Consider the following 21,574-nt stretch of genomic DNA (forward strand, 5'->3'; position numbering starts at 1 on the left):
AAGCACAATGTAAAGCGCTTTGGGAAGTCATTGACTTGAAAAGCGCTATATAAATGCAGATCATTTCATTTCATTTCATTTCATTACTTATATTATTATATATTTGCATGTATTTTTTTCCTTCTAGAGAGAACGTCCAAGCTACTTAATTGTTGAACTATTTTTATAATAAACATCATTCATGTCGAGCAACTCAGTGTCTCACAACAAAATGTGAATTAACAATATACAGTGGAACCTCGGTTTTCGAACGCCTCTCAGTTCGAACAAATCGGTTCTCGGCCCAAAATTTCGAGAAATTCTTGCTTCGCTTTTCGTTCAAAAAATCGGAGTTCGAACGCCGGTACGCTAGGGGCGATGCTGAGCGGCGTAAGGGTGTAGATTGCCCCCACCCCTCGTGAAGAACTGTTGTCACGTGAGCGCACACTCCTTTTTGCTTTCGTTTTTAATATCGGTGAACGGAGTGTTTTAACCCCTAATTATGCCTCGGAAGAAGGTCGGTGCAAGCAGCAAAGTTGTTACAGGTGAAAAAAGAAGAGTAGTGCGTACAACTATTGCATTTAAGAAATAAATAATAGCAAAATATGAAGAAGATGTGCAAGTTTCCCTTCTTTCGAGGGAATAGAGCATGGCTTCTGCAGACCACCACAAAGGTAAGAAATCCTATTCATAAATCTTTTCTTTATCCTTTAACCGCTCACCACTTGTTGTGGAGACCCGGGTGCTAAATGATGTGTAAACGACCTGATTTTTTTATTTTTACACGTTCGTGTTAGCGTAATCTTTCGTACGGAAGATTACGCTAACGCGAACGTACGATTAGCCTGGGTTAGCTTCATGTTTACTTTCATGGTAAACCTTCAGGGTGTTGTAACGGATTAAAACGATTTCACATTACTTTTAATGGGAAAAACGATTTTTGGTGATCGACCAAATCGGTTTTTGAACAGGGTTCTGCAAGGGATTATGGTAGAGAACCGAGGTTCCACTGTATATGATATAACGAAACACATGTACAATACAACATGCTAAACTACATAAATAAACACGTTTGAAAAAAAATATGGTGTAAAATTATTTTGTATTTTGTAAGGGAAAATACGACAGTTTGTAAGGGCACGGAGCCTTGGAGGTTGACAGGTATGTAAGCAAATTCAAAATTGGATTTTCTCTGTCTCTGCAATCATTTTCCTCGTCAGTCGCTGTGAAACTTCCATTCATTCGTTCTGTCACTTGTCTACGCGATGAAGTGAAGATGGGGGCGGGGGGGGGAAGGAGAGGTAGGGGGGTAGTACAAGAGGATGTCGCAACGTGATTGGCCAGTCTCGGGCTGCCCGTGGTGCTCGCTTCTCCTCCTCGCGTCTTCTTGTTTACACCTGGCCGACCGGAAACGAGGACAAACCTTTCTCGTCGGCGCCCAACACAACTTTCGGATACAACCGCAATTTTGTCGGACTCACTCTTTCTATTCCATCTCATTTATTTTTTTTTATATCTTCGACAGAGATTCGGTTTATATCCCCACTTGGAACCGGCATCGTCGTGTCACTCAAACTTTTCAGCGACTTTTTACCTGGTCAATTCAATCGAAGATTCTGGGCTGTCGCCATTTTTACCCTAATATCATTTTTTTTCCCGTTTTTGGGGGGTCCCGATTTTAACTCCAAAGGGAAAGTACAAGGTTCCTTGGTTATTGTAGCCGTTTCGACGGATACGTCTGCTGTCACTTGATGCTGGGATTGGACTGTGTTTGATATTCTCCATCACTTTTCCCCGGGCGAGAGACGCAACGTTAAGCCGGAGATGATGCTCTCTTTTCGGAAGCGGTGGGGACAACTTTGCGGTCCGGTTGTGCTGCTGCTTCTCGTCGGGAGTTACGTCGTGTGTGATACCGGTATGTCGGGAAAACACGATTATTGTGTCATATTTGTGTTATTTTTTTATTGCATTTGTTTATTTTACAATTGAAACAAAAATAAATGTAAGGTAGGTATGTAGAAGTAAACAAATTGTAACTCTTTTCCGTAATCAACAAATAACCCCACCAGGAGTGAGTCTGGTCTGGTCAGTCCTAGACTTGATTTAGTCCAAAACAGACATCTAAAATCGTGAAACTGAGCAATATGGATCATTGTTTGACACTCTACAGTCACTGTTGTTTTCTAAATCATCTAATATGGTTAAAATATAGTACAAAAAGTGGTTGATAGTTAAGGTTATGCTAAACCCATCCCATTGGGTATAATGTCAGTCCAAATATAGTTTTTAAAAATGTTGTTTTGTCCAACAATGAGATTATGCACTCTTATGATTGAGAGCTATTTTGAATATAGTCTGTCATTTTTTAAATAATCCAATGTGGTTCTAACCTAGTACAAAAAGGTATTGATAAATAAGTCGTATACAAATAAATGTGACTTGACTATCTATGTCGAAACCTGTCCCTAATCCATTCCTTATCCCCCATCCGGTGTCTTTTGGGTGTTGTAATTTGGTCTAAATTTGGTGTGGTCAGTTTTAGACGTCATTTGGACCAGAAATGAACCTCTGAAAATGGGTAGCTGATCAATGCGGCCTTTAGTTTGTGCTAATATAGTCGTTGTTATTATTTAAATCACCTAATATGGTTCAACTCTAGTAGGAAAAAGAGTGCATGATTTAGCTATGCTTAATTTATCCCATTGGGTATAAATTCAATCCAAATATAGTTGTTGAAAATATTGTTTAATCCAACGATGCAAAGTTAGGCTTTTAAGGAATATGAATATGGTCACTGCTTTCTTTAAATTATTGTATGTGTTTCAAATCTACTACTAAAAAGATGTTGATAATTTAGTTTTGTTCGACTCATCCATTAGGGTCTAAATTTAGTCCAGTCATTGAGAAATTTTGCATTTAGGATTGAGAACTATTTTAAGCAGCAATCAAACTGCTTTTTAAATCATTGACTAGCCCATTCACATTTTTAGGCGTCACTTTTCCACCAAATGTCGTCTTTTGCATGTTGAAATCTGTTCTGGTTTAAGACTTGATTGAGTCAAAACAATAGTCGTCTAGAAAATGGGATTGTGTTGAACATGGCCAATGTGGACCATTTTTGGTTTGAATATGGTATCTAGTTTGAAGTTGTGGTTCAACTCTAATCCCTAAAAAGTTGTTGACAGTTTGAGTTATATTTAGCTTTTCTGTTTGGGTTTAAAATTAGTCCAAATATGAATTAAACTTAATTGTGTCAAGTCAGACTTTGAGAAAAACTTTTTTTAGGTTGAGAACTATTTTGGAGCAGCAATTAAGCTGCTTTTAAACTTGACTAACACAATCATGCCTTTTAGACGACTTCTTGCAATTTTTCACTTTTCAACCAAGCATGACGTCTTTCCGAAGTATTCTAGACATCTTTTGTTTGTGTTGAGCGGGAAATGACAACAGTCTAGATACATAAATGTATCTAATCTCCCAAAATATATAAAGCTTGGTTTTGTGCTACCCACCAACATTATGTTTTAATACCAAAGCTTTTTAAAATATAAAAATAGACAGTTCTTTTTTCATTTTGTAGTCAGTTATTCCATAAACTCCCAAGTATTATACATTTTTCTTTGTTTTGTTCTGTTTTGGTTTAAAAAAAAATGTCGTCCCTTCTTACACTTTGTATGAACTCTTGTTTGAACTTGTTGTCTTTTGTAAAATAAACTCCCTGAGAGTAAATACTTACTTACTGTAGTCCATTGGGAAATACCAATCTCATTTTTTGTTTTATTTACATACAGTAGTTGCCCACTTGTAAAAATTGCCCATATGATTTGGTTAAGTAGTTTTTAATCCACTGAGCTGCTGGTACATCATTGGAGCTGCATTAATTGAAGTGAGTGTTGCAAATATTGTTCCGCTCGCATGGAGATGCTTGACTTGGCACAAAGGCCAGGCGGGTCACTGTGATTGAGCTAATGGGACTTGGACACTGAGCTGACAATGTTTAGCCCTGTTTAAAGGCTTGGGTGTTCCTCCTTTGCTTGTGTCTTTTCAAATGCAAGACAGATGTCTGAGGATTTACTCGTTATCTGTTTATAGTACCTAAAAAAAAAAGCGATGTTTGCTTCTTGGCTAAAAGACCCCCTGCTGTAAACACATGAGTGTACTTTTAATGGGAAACATTAATAGTCTTTCGAGGTTTGTGGGTGCTTTTTTCCCTGACTGACCCCTCCCTGTAATTCACTACGCACACGTTTGATTTATTCCCCAAACAGACAAAGCAGTAAAGCAGCTTACATTTATTAAAATTGCAGAACGTTTCGAAATGCTTGCTTGTTGATATTAAGTGTGTGGAATAAAGTGTTAGCAGGAGGAAAAGCTCAGTTGTGTGTCAGAGAGAACAATCTGCAGATATAGTTAGTGAAATGCACAGTGGGACATATTTGTGTATATTAGTCCTCTGTCTCCTTTGTCATGCTGTTGGCAGGATGTGCTCACATTACTGCAATGAGCTCTCAGTGTAGACATACTCATGAATTACCCACAACAACTTGTCAGGAGTAACTTGTGTGGCGTCATTATCATCACAGTTTTCATTAGATTCATTGAGCTGGCATGTGGGAGATGCGTTTATACAAAGTTTGCATCACAATTAAATGTAGTGATGGCCCTCAGGGTAGCTGTGGGAAGAATGCCAGGAGACCTGTCCAGATCGACAGGTCAAGACTGAAATAGGGGAAAACCAAGCGTATCGAAGGGGTAGTTGAGTATTGAAAGTAAGTGTTGCATAACATGTCAGACACTCCCTTAAGGACTGGATGAATGCTATGCTTTCACATGGGCAAATTAATGAAAACAATGCAGGAATATAACGAGACCAAGTTAGATGTTAGACTTGAACGAAGTTTCTCACACATTTAAAGATACTTGAAATAAAATGTTGGACAGTGCTGTAACAGTGTTTAGTACTTTTGAGCAGTATACAGTAATCCCTCGCTATACCATTGTTTACTTTTTGTGGTCTTGCTGCCTTAAGGATTTGCATCATACATAGTGTTGTGTATTCTTTTTGGCTAAATAGTTAAGAGAGTAGGTAAGAAAATTTAAACGATCCTAATTTTTTGTTTAAAAGGGTAACAATTTATCTTTAAAAAAAAGTTGAAAATACCAATTTGGATAGTGTCTGTATAAAGTACATTCTTTATGGTCATGAAATATATTAAAAATAAATTCAAATTTTACAAGCTTATATTAAAGTATTTGAAAGGATTGATAGTAATATTTAGTCATCTGTAAAGACACTGTTACAGCACGTATTATTGTTTCCCCTTTAAACTCTAAACACAATTATAAAACAGGGTCAACAAGTGCAAAATGTGACTTCAAAATAAATCTCACCATCAAAAATTATTTAAGACATTATTGTATTGTTTTTGTAGCACAGTTTTGTGACGTAGCTAGCTCGTGCTGCTAACAGTTAGCCCGTTAAGTCCTAATTTTTAATCGGAAGTTGTAACGATATAGACAATAAGGAGATTCCTACTTATTCTTCATGTTTACATTTGCAAAAACGGCGCTCTAATGCACTGAAAATGTTTTAATACACAAGAAAATTAACATAAATGTTCAGTGTAACTCTTTTAAAGTATCTGTGAAACAGTACTGTAGTAAAAAGTATAGTGCCAATCATTACAAGGTAAAATAGAAGGATTTCGGTGGCTTCGATCAAAGACAGGCCTCTTTGGGGGCAAACTGGAACCGGAATAGTTTGTCAGGCAGGTCAGCATGCAAGACACGGCCATGTTCTGTCCCGGAGCAATGCATTAGTTTTATGGCCATCAGGCGGCAGTGGATGGGATCGCTGGCCAGCCACTGGCCTCTCTGCTGTATTATTCATATGTGCAAAGTGGTCTTTGTTAATATTTAAAAATGTGCTTATGATGCTCACATTGTGGACAGCAAAGGAGCAAGAAGTGGGAGGGTAACAGCTGCTTAGCTCTCATCGACGTAACTGACCTGGGGGGCTACGGAGGTTTGTGAAGGATTTTTAGGGTACCGAAAGGCCTTTAAAGACAAGATGAAAGAGTGGCTGGTCTAACAAGTGTGCCAATTGCACCCAAAGGATGAGAGCATGCTGCAAAAGAACTCCAAGGTGGAAGACAATCCATTTCTGGGAGCTGGGCTTCTTCCAATATGCTCACATTTGGAAGCTATTTATCCCACAGGAAATCATGAAAATGAAAAATGATTACTGCCAGGGTCTGTCGCTGCTATAAAACCTTTATTAACTGAACAACCGAGGTAATCATTTTCATTGTCTGCTGTACGAGTGGTTAAAGTAATGTAAAAAGTTAAACAAAAAAAAGCCCTCAATACCTTTGATCACAATTGGCCCCTTGCGGGGAGTAAATCTTCCCATGCTAGCATCATTGGGCTCACATGCTGTACTTTCGACGTTTATGTACATAGGTATTGTATGCTTTAGGGTTTAAAAGATTTTGGTGACAGAAAATAGTTTCAAAACTATGCATATATGTCAAATTTGACTATTTACCTTTAGGTGTGACGTGACTTGAACTAATGGGCGGATGCAGGAGAAGAGGAAATGTCGGATTGAAATTACAACATCTACTTGTGCGGGTTGTCATGCCTTTAGAAGACTGTCTTTTTAATTGGCTCCTTGTTCTTAACAATTGTCCAAATCGTCAATTGGTTTCGGCCATATAACTTAGCAAGAGCAGAGATATGTGGGTGTTCTTTATTCTTCTTGCATCATTTCCATTGTTAGAATGTTTTTGCTTCTCGCTTTAGCTGGCCTTAGAACTCGTATCCAGTAAATACAGTACAAATGAAATGATCTGCATTTATATAGCGCTTTTCAAGTCAATGAAGACTTCCTAAAGCGCTTTACAATGTGCTTCACCTTTACCCATTCACACACACTCACACACCAATAGCGGCCGTGCAGCCATGCAAGGCGCCAACCTGCTCATGGGGGGCATTAGGGATTCAGTGTCTTGCCGAAGGACACTTCCACATATAACATGGAGGAGCCGGGAATCGAACCTGCGATCTCTTGATCCCCAGACGAGCGCTCTACCTCCTGAGCTAATACAGGAGGTTGTGATCAGAACGAGGAGAGAGGAATTGAGAAAGGCCGTTCACCCAAAATCATTGCAGCATCTTCATGATGCTTTGATGCAAACCAATAGCAGAATAGCATCTTATATAATGTCGACCAATAACAAGCGGAACTCACAGTCATACACGCAAACACTGCAAAGTTTGAACTTTGTAAATCTTTTGGAACGCACAATAACCTGTTGATGTTGAATGGTGAGGAAACTGTTGTAACAAGGGGCTGAAATAACATCTTATTCCATACTGTACCATTGAAACATCGTAAGCTAGGGACGCCTTAACCCCAGGGGTCTTCTGTCTGTTTATTTCATTTGAAAGTGTTATTGACTGCCTTTGAAATAGTCTTTGGCTCACTGATAGTCTAACAATACGATGGTGCTTGAAGCCAAGTGTCTACACTTTATTATGGGCATCATTTAAGGTACAAATGACAGCCGGGCACTATCAATCCCAATTGGTTTTCTTGCAGTGGACAGTAAGTAGGCAGTAGTAATGCAATGTTAAGCTGATATGCCAGCTGCATATAGACGCCAAAGAAGAACAAGTAAAACTATGGATCATCTACAGTTGTATTTTGTCATTGCACTTCCTGTGACTGTACTATCGGATATCCATTTATCTCAAAAATAATTTATGTGAGTATTTTAGCATAGGAGCATTGTACAAATTTGATTGAACCTCAAACTATGGCAGTTTAACAAGCTACTACTCTTTTTGTTTAAAAAAAAAAAGGCCTATAGGGGATTTTAATATCCCCGTTCCACCACATATAAGCTGAGACCATTCCAGCGTAAAGGGCACAACCAGAACTAGCAGATGGATAAGGGATGAATATATGAGAGACACAGAAATGGATTGATATCTCAGGGCTCGGCTTTTAAATATCCTTCATGAGAGAAGAAGAAAATTCCATCGCAGTGCCATTCAAGCATCATTAAACTTCTGGCACAGATTGAAGAATGGTGCTTTGAAGAAGAGAAGAATGTAAAAAAGAGCAGCGTTATAGCTTACAGAGCAGCAAAAGAACCAGAAGTTTAGACCAAAGAGCGTTCTAATCAGTCGGTGGGCTAGCTTTAAGCATAGCGCAGAATGTGAAAAAGACACAAATCCTCCGGGGAGATGTTTTTATTAAGGCTCTTATCGATGGAGAGAGCTCACAGTATAAGAGTAGACATGTTTAATGCTTTGCCAATATTGTGCATGTTTGGCCAGATCATAAATCTGCCGCAAATAGCAAGGGCTCCGTAGAAGGAGCAAAAGAGCCCAGTAAATGGAGTGGGAAGCTGACAATGAAGAATCGAAAGAAGAGTGAGTTGCAAATAGGAATTCCAGAGAGCCGGACTGAATATACATAAACGACACTCGTTATTTCTTTCCTGTAATAATACAAAGCTAAACAAGCCTTTCAATTTTTTTCTTTTTTTTTCCCAGAATATGACCTATCCACAAGTTTTTAACCTATCTTAGAGGGCTGCCGTTTTGCCACCTACTGTTGACTAGAGATGAAACATACAAATGTCAATAATTGTCAATTATAATGTTGTGTTTTAGAACATTACATTACAAAAAGTAGGCTGGGTCATGAACCCATTGGCTCTGCTATGAAAAGTTGTGTTTGAGGGATATGATGAACGATAAAATTAAAATTTGCTGATTTAAATATTTCGACATAACAAGAACAATGCTCTGAGGCAATTTTAATATCACGATATGTTTTTGACATCATTGTCACATCCCAACTGTCAACAGAAAATGGCATCACAATAATTATGGTAACAATCAATTACTCTTCACCTTTTTCTGAAACAGACTTATTTAGTTGTTTTATGAGCCCTGAATAACTGATGTCAATGTAAAGTAACAGAATGGCTGCCCCACGATTTCTAAAAACATGTGGATGTCCTTTTTAGGTTAGCGCTATAAAATACAAGATATTAAGTACAAATCTTGAAGAATTGTATAGAACTAGGTCTCTATTTTTGTACCCTAGTGGGTGCAAACCAGGTGGGCAGAGAGAGCCCACCTGTGCCTAATCTGTGTTTACACCCCACACCTAATTATTCCGGCTCCTTATATTGACTGGCAGAGGTTGAGACTCTTCACGTTAGGTTTGGCTTTTGTTTCTTGTTTGGTCACATTGTTAGTTAGTTTGAGACCTTTTGTTATTTTGTTTTTCTTTGTACGGTACTTTGTTCCTGGGTTTTGTAATCAAACATCTTTTTTTTCTAAACACGCATACCTTGGTCCCTACTTCCCGCATATCATAACCCGAATTCCTTTAAAAGTCTATCTCCTTACGATTAGTCTTTTAAACTTTTATTTCAGTAAATTGCTGGAATGTTTTGTCTAAGCAACTCTATTGCATTGACTTTTAATCTAAAGAAATGTCTTGAATAATATCTTGTGGAATGTTGAAAAAGATTTGCATCCAATTTTTGGGAAGTCATTTGGTAGAGGGCAGTCAGGTGGATGAATGGGTTAGAAGTTGAGGTGGCAGATGGGCCGGCATGACAGGACCCCCCACGGCTTCCCTAACATGCCTGTGGGGTGTTTTGGGTGGGGGCCAGCAGGAAAAATGGGAAGAAAACCTCTGTGGGGTTCCATTGTACTTTGGCTGAATAGGAGACTCCGTAGGGCTTTTCAAGCCCCTTTGTGTGGGGTGAAGGGGCAATGGGAGAACACACACACACTTCAGAATTCACAAAGTTCTCTAAGAGCAATGTTAACCTTGTGTGAGATTTTTGATTTTTGTGTAACCTTCTTGAAGACTGGATTTGACCTCACCTGCATGAAAGTTAATGCAAGTCATGACTCTGACTACTTTTACATGCAGCCGATAATCCCATTGGAAACGCAATATTGGATTTCTGGAGCAATCCAATGGCATGTTTAAATGCCTAAAGACAAACAAATGACCCCATATATGTGGTGTTTGAAAGTTTTCTGATTACAAAAGTAAAGCGGGACGGACGTTGTTACGCAAATTGTCAGTGTTTTAGCATCTAATGTTTCATATTTAGATAAAGAATCATTTTATTCATGTCCCTCTCCAAATTTAACCAAGTACCGTGTAGTTTGCTCCAAAAATTAGATCTATTGCTGCATCTCGTGTTTAAAACATGTGCACATACGTGGCTCTCCAAAATCAAAGACATACACTATAACATGGATGAATACCGTGGTATCCACTATTTATAGCTGAGAAATTTTCGCCGTAAGAGTGAATAATAAAATGGAAATATCCCGGAGAGATCAACCAGGACACATTCAGCAATGTTAAGCTTGTAAACTAGAGTTGTTGTCTGTGGACTACAAATCCTACAATGCATATTTGCTCAAAAAATAGCTCAACTGCTCCATCTTATGTTATCTCAACATGTGCTCGTACATCGCTAGCCAAAATCATAGACTTGCACAATATATGGATAGATACAATTGTGGTATCCACTCTATATAGATGCATACACTTGTGGCTTTTTAGTGGTGGGGGCAGAAAAAAAAATTGGAAATGTCCTGGAAAAATGAACAAATACACATAAGGTTTTTCTAGCGAGCAAGCAAGAGTTTGCATTTATTCATTGTCTATGCGCTACAAGTCCCAAAGTGCTTGGCGGCATAAAAATCTAGGGTGTCCCAAAAAATGTGTACGCACTCTGCCTTTAAATGTGCAATAGATTTTTTTTTTTTATTTCAAATTTGGTTTTGGAGTAAGAATGGAGAATAAAGCGCTTGTGCTTAAAAAACATCTCAGAAAACACTTGTAAATGTGAAAATAAAGCAGAAGCGCAAATACATGTTGGGGCATCTGAACTCTGCAAAATCAAATCTGGAATACAAAAAAAAGTTGACTAGCTTGTAATGGTGAAAGTGTGTATGCATTTTTTGGGACACCCTACATCTCAGATGAGGAAATTTTACGTCCGCAAAATCGGATTATTCGAATGCATATACTCGCACGAGCAATCGGAAAATAAAATGAGTAACTTAAACATTGGAATCAGAAAACTCAGTCTGACTAAGACCTTAATCGGATTGTAGTGCGTGTTAACATGTTTTTATATATATATCGTAATACCGGCAATATTCCGTTTCCAATTTGACTATTGCCTGCATGTAAATATACCCTTTTGAACCTCGTTTGAAGGAAGTTTGCAGATATGAATATGGGATACCTGCTGCTGCGATAGTGCAGGAATTTTCATTTGAGATCTCAGCAGTACACTGGGCATCGTGACCAACAGGATCAGGACACGCTACAGGGGGGCGCGCCTGATCCCGAGCAACCCCCTTCTAGAAACGGACATGCCGCCTCGACGAGATCCATAGATCAGAAGCACTGTCAGCACTTGATTGGCCTGTCCTGCCGTCCGGCGCTCGGCATGTGTCCCCGCCCGAGAAGTTCTTTCAGGGCATGGAGATTTCTCCTTATCTTCTTAGCACAAGCTTTTTTGTTTTGAAGAAGCAGTGGGAGCCAAGTTCACTCTGAGCTTAGTCCAAAGTCAATCTGTTAATGCTCGTGTTTGTGCCTGTTTGTATGTGAGTGTCTGGAGCTTCGGCTTAATCAGAAGAAAACTCTGCTTAAAGCATGTTAATAAGATACTGCAGCAGGATGGCAAATGTGCTGCATCTGAAACGCAGATGGGACTCACACAAGCATGCTGATGTGTGAGTTTTTTTAAAGCGCTCATCTTTTGAATCTAAGCTACATTTCACAACCTCCACATTAATAAATTGCCTCCTCACATCCCCCGTTTCCTCTTCCTCTCTCTTCTCATTAGATGTATTTATAGCCTTATAGTCCCACATACAACAATCTTTGTCATCCAAATCAGTGTCACGCCATCACTTCATCTTCACCAGTGAGCTCCCTAAGTTTTTGAATCGCTCTTTAAAGAAAACCCATTTCTGCGAGGGTAACGCTTATTAGGGTTCCATCTGCCCTCAGGGAGCCGCTGATCGTGGGGGGCACTCAAGTTGCCAGACATGGATGTTAGGGGAGAGCTTTGTTATTCGTGGAAGTGGATGTGGCCGACACCCCCCAGTGAGGTGGGAAGGGGATTCGAACACTGAGCATCTGCTGTGTCCAAATAGCGGAATGACACTCAGACCTCAGCGGAGTGATGGCCACATTGAGCACATGACAGGGAAAGAGTTTAGAAGCATTGGGCTAGGGTTTGGGTTTCAAATAAGGGGTTTTAACCATTTTTGTGGTTCCAAAATAGGATTAGGGCTAAGGTTTTGTCTCATTATTAGGATATTAAACTGATTTGGGGTTATGAAATAGGGTTGTGGCTATGGTTACAGCTAGAGTTAGGTGTATGTTTAGGGTTAGGAACTAGGGTTCTAAACTGAATGTAGGGTAGGGTGGTCCTTATTTTTCGACTTTTAAAATTTCATGCTCTGACCCCTTGAATATGTTCCAATATATACAAAACGTAATTAGGCAAAGTTTCATCAAAATCAAAGGATATTTAGAGGTCGCTCAAGGCCTCTGAAATTTTGGTATGAAAAATAAGGACCTAGTGTACAAAGTTACTTGTAACTTTTCTTGTGTTACAATTATAAGCAATGGACTGAAATTGGATGTTCTAAAACGCCGTACACATAGGGTTAAGATTTCCGTTTTTTCTCGAAAATTGCCAAAATTTTACCATTTTGGGAAATTTCAAAGTCGTTGAGCTACCTCTAAATATTATCCAAATTGTTCAAAATTGCACACAGTGTGTTTTTATCGATATAAGAACATATGCGGGGGGTCAGAGCCCAATATTTCAAAAAAAAAAATTTCGACCCCCATTAAGGACCACCCTAATGTAGGGTTCCAAAATAGGTTTAGTGCTAGGGTTAAGGTTTTAAACAGGGATAGGGCTAGGGTTACAGCTAGGATTAGGTGTAGGGTTAGGTTTTGGAGCGAGAGTTCTAGATGCAAGTTAAGGTTTTAAACTGATTTTAGGGTTCTGAAAAAAGGTTGGGGCTAGAGTTTGGGTTTGAAACTAAGGTTTAGGCTTCTGTTCTTTTAATCGGCGATGGATTTCTTCTGTTAATGGTACTGAAAAATTGGGGAAAAAAACATTTTTTTTCTATTCATAAAAGTCATTCAAAAAGTGCTTGAACTTGGCCATGAAAAGGAGTACAAACCCTGGTGAGTGCTCACTTGTGGGAACTTTTTTTCAATTTGTCGTCAAAGCGAATGATACTTAAGCTTTCTGAGTGGGCACATCTGATTTGTTCCATGTCAACGTTGCACTGAGGTGATGTTTAGTATGTGATGGAGGTGCCATTAAAGCGACGTGTTGCTTCATTGCTCAGTGCGCCTGTCAATAACAGAGACCTGATCGGCCACTTATTCACCATCACAAGGATGCAACCAATTACTAAGTGCCGTTGCAACATGGGAAAATTGGCAGATTGTGCAATGTTTACTAAAAATGGGAGCTACTCATTTTTCCTCGGTTACTTCTTTTCTCTTTTGACATATCTTTTATTGATGTAGCACACGGGTATTCACACTTTTTCAGCATCCGAGCCACCTACAAAATGTTAAAGACAAAATGATCTACCACCAACAAACAATGCAAAATATCTCCTGAAATCCCTTTTTCCGCATTGTAAACTAAATTGTTTTTGTGACCAATTAGCACATTTCTTTTCTTTTCATTTCTTTTTGTTATCATTATTTACTAAAAGAAATAATCTAAAAATTTAGGAAATGTTGCTACTTTCTAAAGAGGGTCTGATTTGCATGGTTAAAAATTAGGATTTAATTTAAATAAACTACTAGCATTTGCAGCAGCAGCCACTTCCACAATGATGGCAGTAGTAGTTCATGTTTTTTACAGTGGAGTTAGATGCTCAATTAATTAGCATTTATTGCTCAATTGATACAAGCAGCCAAAGCTAAAAGTTGTGATGGTATAGGCAGTGTCTGAAATAACGTCTGCCCGGACGCCCAGGGCGTGCATCGTTTACGTCGGGCGTAACACATGCAAAACGTCTCTGCCCGGGTGGCCGACAACTTTTTCAAGGTGGAAAAAAAAAACTTTTTTTTTTCTAAACAAATAAAACGTTTTATTCCGATTTCGAAATCTTCGTTCGTTTTGGAAATTTCTGAATTTCGGTTAGTTTGGCTGCCGAATATGCAAATTGCCAATCAGAAGCCTGCATCGAATAACTTCGTGCTTCTGGACTTTCCTGAGCGTTGTAAGGTCGTGCATTTGCATATCATTTTCCAAAGTAGACTCACAGAGAACACAAGAAAAATGGATAAGTGGTTAGGAATTGTTAAGATTTCTCAATTTAACCGCGCTCTTACTCGTGGTATTGCGGTATGACGTTTTACATTGTGTGACGTCATTGCGCACGCATCATTTTTTGTTTTGCCAATTGTTGACTGCCATGTTGTATTGAATGGAGCCGTGTTCTTGTTTGCTTGCTGTTGAGGAATAAATATGCTTAAAGGCTGAACCACAATGTCCTGCTTATCTTCTCACGCATGAGGAAACTGCACACTCTGACATATCCTTACCAGGAATCAGGCCAAAACCTCAGCCCCAGAAGAAACATTCAAAAGAAGCTAGTAAAATGTATGACTCTACAAAACGTAAACGCACATTAAAAGCATCGTTGAAGAGTAGTTCACGTGGCTTGTAGCAGACGACGCAACGCAAACGCTGCATGGATTAAGTTAATACAGGTACATACTGGAGGCAGATGGAAAACGGCGATGTCATAGATGTCATACATGCAATGAATGTTATGAGTAGATTTATAATAAACTTAATTTTAAAGTGTTGTTCTGTTATATATTCTGATTCTCAAGCCTTAATACTTTAATTTTTTTATTTTTTTTTGCGATTAGTTGTATTATAGTGTGTCAAGTTGGAAAAAATGGGGCAGGCAACTTTATGGCGGGGCAGGCAACTTTTCAGAGTTGTCTGACCTGGTGTCTGGTAGAGTTTCAGACACTAGTATAAGCAAAAATAAGTGCTAAAATCCAAGCCAGGGACAACCAGAACAGGGGCGGTCTAAAAGTTTCTAAAGAGATAAATTTAGAAATCACAACTTTCATGATTGAATGTTGTCATATAGCTCACTTCTAGTTGACAATCATAATTCAAAAATGGCCAATGGGATTGAATGCCTAAAATACCTCCTTCAACTGGGCTTGCAGTGAATTACTACATTTTGAGAAATCGGACTTTCACATAGAGCAAAAAAGGAAAAGTTTAATGTTAAAATAGATTATCTTTTATTTCACAACAATCAATGGCGGGCCACAAATGGGCCCTGCAGCTTATAGATTCGATACCTTTGAACTATATCAAAATGTGTGTGTGTGTTTTCAGTGCTTTGTCTTTTTTTTTCTTGGCAAATGTTACATCAGCAAATGTGTCTTAGAGTTTCACTAATTAAAGGCTGGATTAAGGGAAATAAAGGGAAAAAAGCTCCAGCCTCCTTTGCCCTTTAATTCCTTCTTCATCATCACTTCCAGGACTTGGAACTTGGAAAAGTTTTTAGATTTAAGTGTGAGCTTCTATAAAAACACTCTTGTTCCCTTGTAGGATGTAGGTCTTAATCACAAGCTGACAGGCTGGTCTTGGCTTGATGTGTGTGGGCGTTCCAGTTCATGCAATGACTGCTTGCCGACGGGAAGACGGCCACATTATGCTTGCGCGCAAGGGATCGACTTTGATCCTTGAACCATTCGGATCATGCACCATGGTCCGAGGCCACATGTTGTCCGCGGACTGTTTTGAACTTGAAAGCGTTAAATGATTTGGGGACCACAAAAATAAATGGTATGGAATATACATGTTAAGGTAGGCTACCTTCAAAATAAAAGTTAAGCAAGAAATGCAGACGCTAACGCAACAAGATTTAGCTTTTATTTAGAGGTTGGTGCACATGGTGTGATGGTATTATCTACTTTAGTTTGTTTTTTAAAAAAAAAAATTCTAGGTATGTCCCAATACAACATTTTCGCTTCCAATACCATACCTGTCAACCTCAGCCGATTTCTCCTCCTTTCAATGAGTGCAGTCCCCCTTACTTAGCGCTAATAAACCATACAAACACAATGCAGTACCTATTTACTTACAGCAAGACAGACCTTGTAGAATACCACAACAATATTGACAGTCTACGATAACGTCGTAGTCCCGCAACCAGTAACCAAAACAATTCAAATTAGACCTCGAATGGGAAAGACAAGATAGTTCTTTCAAAATGACAAAATAATGATATTTTTTCCTTTACAAATTTTTTTATACCGCGTACACAATCCCTAAAATAATCAAAAAACGTAAAAATACAGGAAAAACCTATAAGTTCACATGCAAGCAAAACCGGTATCGCAGCACAGTATTTTCTGGTACTAATCTTATCCAATCTGGTATCAGCAGCAATTATATTATTGTATTATGTAGTTTTTTTTTTGTTTTGTTTGTTTTTTATTATTTATTAAACTGGGTGTGAGAACGTGATTTTTTATTCTTGAAAAATTACAAAAACTAAGTATACATAATTTAAATAAGGGAGCTTACTATGTTTGGGAGCAGAGTTTATTATTTTTGGAACTGTTTTAAAAATATTATTAAACTTGTGCTGAATTTTACTGTAAGTTGCTGAAAGTAGTTTTAATATCAAATGTATTACTATTTTGGGAGGATTTAAAGGAAGAGAAACCAAGATGAGATTAGACTTTTATTTTAGTTTGACTACCTAATGAATGTTGCCTGTGTCTGTAAATGTAAAGCATTATTATTGTTATTACTAGTACTCTTAAAGCGTGGGACTTACAGATGCTGTTGGATAGAAAACCAGGAGCAGACTCTGGATTGTTCCGCTTGTATAAGAACGCCAATAACAGAATTAATATTGGAGATTTTTTTTATGAAACACAATGCTGGTTTTTGGACTGATATCAAACTTATATTTGGTATTTCTTGGGCGGCTAAGAGACATTACCAGTTGCTTGTAGAGAGTGCCCAATTGAAATACTAAACACCAATAAATATTGCAGCAAGAAACTTAATAACTGTTGCTTTGCTTTTATTTCTTTGTGCACCCTCAGGAAATTGGTAAATCACTCTCCGCATTTGAAATAAGAAAATGATCATATATAAATTTATTTAGTTGGGGTCTGACCTGAAAACAATAAAATTTGGGTGTGAAATCCGTGATCTGATCTGATCTGGCCCGTGAGCTTTTCTATCTCTTCCACTGTTACGTTGTAACAAAGTTGGGTCACGGTCCAATCTTAATGAAACACAAGCATATTTTGTTGATTTGTCAAAGCTTTACAATAACAATGAAGGCCATCTTAAAACAAGAAGAACGTGCGACGTAGTTGGACAAGGTCTTGCCTGATGTAGCAGAAGTAGGTGCATGTAATTAAGGTTAGATTTAAGTGTGCATCAAATGTGTCAGTGTGTGTATGTGTGTGCACAATTCAAGCCTCTTACCTGCTGCTGACCAGATGGGCTCAGCAGCCGACCTCACGCTCACCTCCCTTCTCCATTCTGCTTAGATTAGCTAGCGGCCTGAGCTAAGGCATTCGTGGCATTGAGAGATAAATCGGCAGAGGTCCCCGGAACCTCCAACACAAGCAACCTTTTTAACTGTAGTCGATATTCAAAATGACTGTGAATGTGTTTCATGTGGCTGATTGGTTTGCAGCCGAACCAGCAGTTAATGGGGATTATGAAAGCAGATGGACAGCCATGCTGACTGGCGAGGGTTCATTAAGTTTGTGTATTTCTGCTCTGATGACTGCTTCTGTAGAGAACAAGTAAGGTGTGTGTGTGTAGCGAATAGCGATCGCGCATTATCACTAATGAACGTAGTACTGATGTTTATAAATCAGCGACAAATACAGTCTTATTTCTGCTTGATTGGTTCCTCTGAGGCCATTCAGGGGCTATAACTTTATTTTTTCATTATAATGGCTTTAGACGGTAGCTTTAAAGTTCAGCTGTTTTCTCGCCTTTTTATCAGTGGGGCTGCGGAGAATTTTGCATGGAAGGCCACGGGAAAAGCATCAGGCAAGACTTATGATAGGACATGACGCAATATGTTCGGCTGAGGACCGTTTCCAGTGCATTTTAGTGCTGTGATGCGGTAGATGAATAGGTATAGTTATAGTGGGCCATTAAACACTGAAGCAACGGCCGTCTATGGATTCAACCTTCACGCTGTAGCCAACACCAGCTCTCCCCTCGCATGACTTAATAAACGCAACGTGGATTTGCGCAGGGACAGACATACCTGTGGAGAGCCAGACATACGGACTGGCAGATTCCTTGGCAGATGGGTCGTTTGTAGCCTTCTCCCTGGAGGCCTTTGTACCACCGTTTGACGGGCGAACACAGTGTCCTGCAGGGTTGGCAGCAAAGGGATCTGCAATAAACCGACGTGGAAGAAAGATGAGATGGATAAGAGAGTTTGCCGATATGTTGTTCTCTACCAGTCAACTATCGGCACATTGTGTTTTTGTTTTGCTAAAGTTAAAGCATAGATGAGCTATTTCCCTACGGCATAGTTACCTCCTGGAGTCCATCAAGGTTTCTTGGCAGCTTACAGTGAAAGCAAGACTCTAGGAAGCTTTTTTTCCCCACTTTGGATGCCACAAAGGAAGTTAGATGGTTGAAGGCTCCAGGATGCTACCGCACCCTAACAATAAAAAGTCCATCATATAGAAAACAACAGGCATTACTTTTGTTTGAGATTCTCCAATAAAGTACGTGTCCGAGAACGCCAAGGCCCAAAGTCACAAAACGTACTTCATATCCGTAAAACCTTGGATATATCTTTTAAATAGTGCACATTGTGGGCAATTGAAAGCCTTTTTTTATAATTCTCAAAAAAATACTAAAAGAAAAAAAAGATGCATTACACATTAATATTTGTTTTTTTCTCCAACCGGTAATGTTTTGCCACTCTAGACCAATATTAATACAGATAACAACATATTGTACAGTGTACCGTATATATGAATATTTTATTTTATATATGTGAAGTTTTTCTCATTTAAATTGTTACTAAGATCCCGAGTGAAAAAGCACGATTATCTACCATCCACCATATCAGACAATCATTAATATGGTTTTCATTTTTTTTTAAGAAGGAAAACAAGTTTAAGATATAGTAGAATAATGCATAAAATTATAAATGATGCTAAATAAAATAAATGGTGAAGTTTTAGAGCAATGACTTAAAACCTCACTAAGGTAAGACCAATCATACTTACAATGAGCAACACTTTCTGTATTTTTTGAGAAAAAAAAAATATATATGCAAGCATTGCTATCATTGTGTCATTCTTTTTTTATTTGTACTATAATATCTTAACGTTCCTGTAAAAACCTGTGATTTAAATTTCTAAAGAGTGACTGCTTGGAATATAAAAGCCTGGCTTCAATTATTAATTTATTGGTAATAGTTTTGTTGATCTTATCTGTTTAATAAATATTAGCCCGATAATTGTCGTGCATCCTTGATGCTTATTTCCCCAACTTTGGCCATGAGTGCTAAAATTTCGTCGACTTTGATGTAAATGGTGAGTTTAAGTTTTTTTTTTTTCCTCAACTTTCAAAAACTACACAGTTTCTTTCAAATCAAAAGCTGCTCGGTTTAACCCGATCAGTGATTTGGCAGCGACCCGAGTTTCTAGTTCATTTTCCTTTTTCCAAAGTCCTGTTTTGGCACTTTGCAATTTGAGCTGAGTGTGCCTGTCATTTTCCCGTCACACCTCTGTCAGATTGCATGCATGCCTTGATACCTGCAAATGAGCATACGGCTCAGTGTGCTTTTGTGTCGACATGCTGTCCCTTGCAGCATCTCTCTCAATACTCTTCACAAACTACGCTCACTGTTGCGAAACGTGTAAATCTAAAAACCCTCAGCAGTGGGAGCCTGCATTTAACTTGGATTTTACACATCTTGAGGGAGACAACGGAAAACTGTCAGATTAATGAAAGACAGGAGAGGAGGGGTGGAAAACTTTTTGAGTTGCGGGCTGCAATGAGTTTAAAGATTTGCCTGAAGGTCCGGGTCAGGCAGAAAACAATTGATTGATTGATTTGATTTTTTTGTATCTGCTAATACAGTCTTGAATTCAACACCTCAGTTATATGAGGTCAATCTAATTCTTCTCATTTGTGTTTATAAATATAATGTATACATGCAGACATGTACATGTTATTTGAAAAAAAATCGATGCACTAAGGCTAGCTCGGACATGTTTTTTCACGAAATTTTATGAATACATTGAAATATAAAATGAAATGCATGATAACAAATAGCTGATTCCTTTTCTTTGTATTTGCTATCTCAATGTCAGCTTTGAGTGTGGTGCACAAAAAGGGATACCAGTGACATTAGTGGCGCCATATAAACATTATAATTACAGTAAATGCCCGAGTTATGGTGTCTCTGATTTACTGTGTTTACATGTTAGTGTGGAATAAATGGGCCACAAATTCAAAATTCAAACATTGCGGTAATTATTTGTGTAAAGGGTCACTTCTCAAAGATGCCTGACTGCTATTGGTTATGTCATTAGATGCTGCTCTGCTATTGGTTTGCATCACATTGTCACGATGATACCAATATGCTACTGTTGGAATTACCGTGTCTTTTTTCAGTTCAGAATCTCGTGTGCTTTGTAAATGATTTGCAAATTAGTGTGCTATTATACTGTATTTGTTCTACTGTGTTAATCAGCAAAGGACCCCAGCCTTGTAGAGATGCTAAAGGGGTAAGTAACAACATGATAACCTTGGAAACATTGATTGCAATTGTTCTGCCATCAGAAAAAATATAATGTACAGCGCCCTGTTGTGTTTAAAATGTTAAATGTTTGTAGCTGAAGGGAAGATGGAAGCATAGACTTTTAGGAAGCATTGAGCTGACTTTTAAACGTTCTGTAACATCCTCCTTTGTTGTGCGTTGGACAATAATTATCCGTAAGTATGGTTTATTACGTACTCGTGTCTGAATCGTTATTAACATGTCTTAGCTCAGTTGAGAAATATTTACCAAATCAACAGGATTATGTTCGTACTTTGTTTTAGTTTACGACGACCATATAATGGTATTGGTTGAGGCCATTGCCCGAATAAACAGAAGTGAAAAGCCAAGAAGTCGGGTTATTCAGGATCTCATTCGCTAGCTCCCTAACTGGCAAAATAGTGAAACTCTGGAGCAAGGAAAGCATAGCAATTAGAGATAAATACGAAGGAACAAATTATTACTTTCGCTAAGAAATATGGCTGAAACCCAGTCAGGAACCCATTGCTCTTTTCATGAGTTCATCTGGCTCGGAAAATAAAAGAAACTTGAGCAATAATTGACTGCATTGTTGCTAGCGAAGCTGTACATTGCTAACAAATCCTCTATATGTATGATCATTAAACAATGTATGTTTACTGTTGAGACACTTTATGATGAAAACGCAGATAAC

The 21,574-nt window shown here is 38.4% G+C and overlaps 1 protein-coding gene across 2 annotated transcripts in view; it reads left to right on the forward strand.

Annotated features, from left to right (window-relative positions):
* Positions 1 to 1,341: 1,341 nt before the first annotated feature.
* The window catches only part of unc5b (unc-5 netrin receptor B), a 97,243-nt gene continuing 77,010 nt past the window's right edge, over positions 1,342 to 21,574 (forward strand). For both annotated transcript variants that reach the window (XM_088351417.1, XM_088351418.1), the window contains exon 1: positions 1,342 to 1,894. In XM_088351417.1, the coding sequence (XP_088207543.1) occupies positions 1,804 to 1,894 (91 nt within the window). In that variant the 5' untranslated portion in view covers positions 1,342 to 1,803. The remainder of the gene's footprint in view (positions 1,895 to 21,574) is intronic.

The sequence above is a fragment of the Urocampus carinirostris genome, chromosome 13 (assembly GCF_059441175.1).
Source record: "Urocampus carinirostris isolate Australia breed hairy pipefish chromosome 13, RoL_Ucar_1.0, whole genome shotgun sequence".
Classification (NCBI taxonomy): Eukaryota; Metazoa; Chordata; class Actinopteri; order Syngnathiformes; family Syngnathidae; genus Urocampus; species Urocampus carinirostris.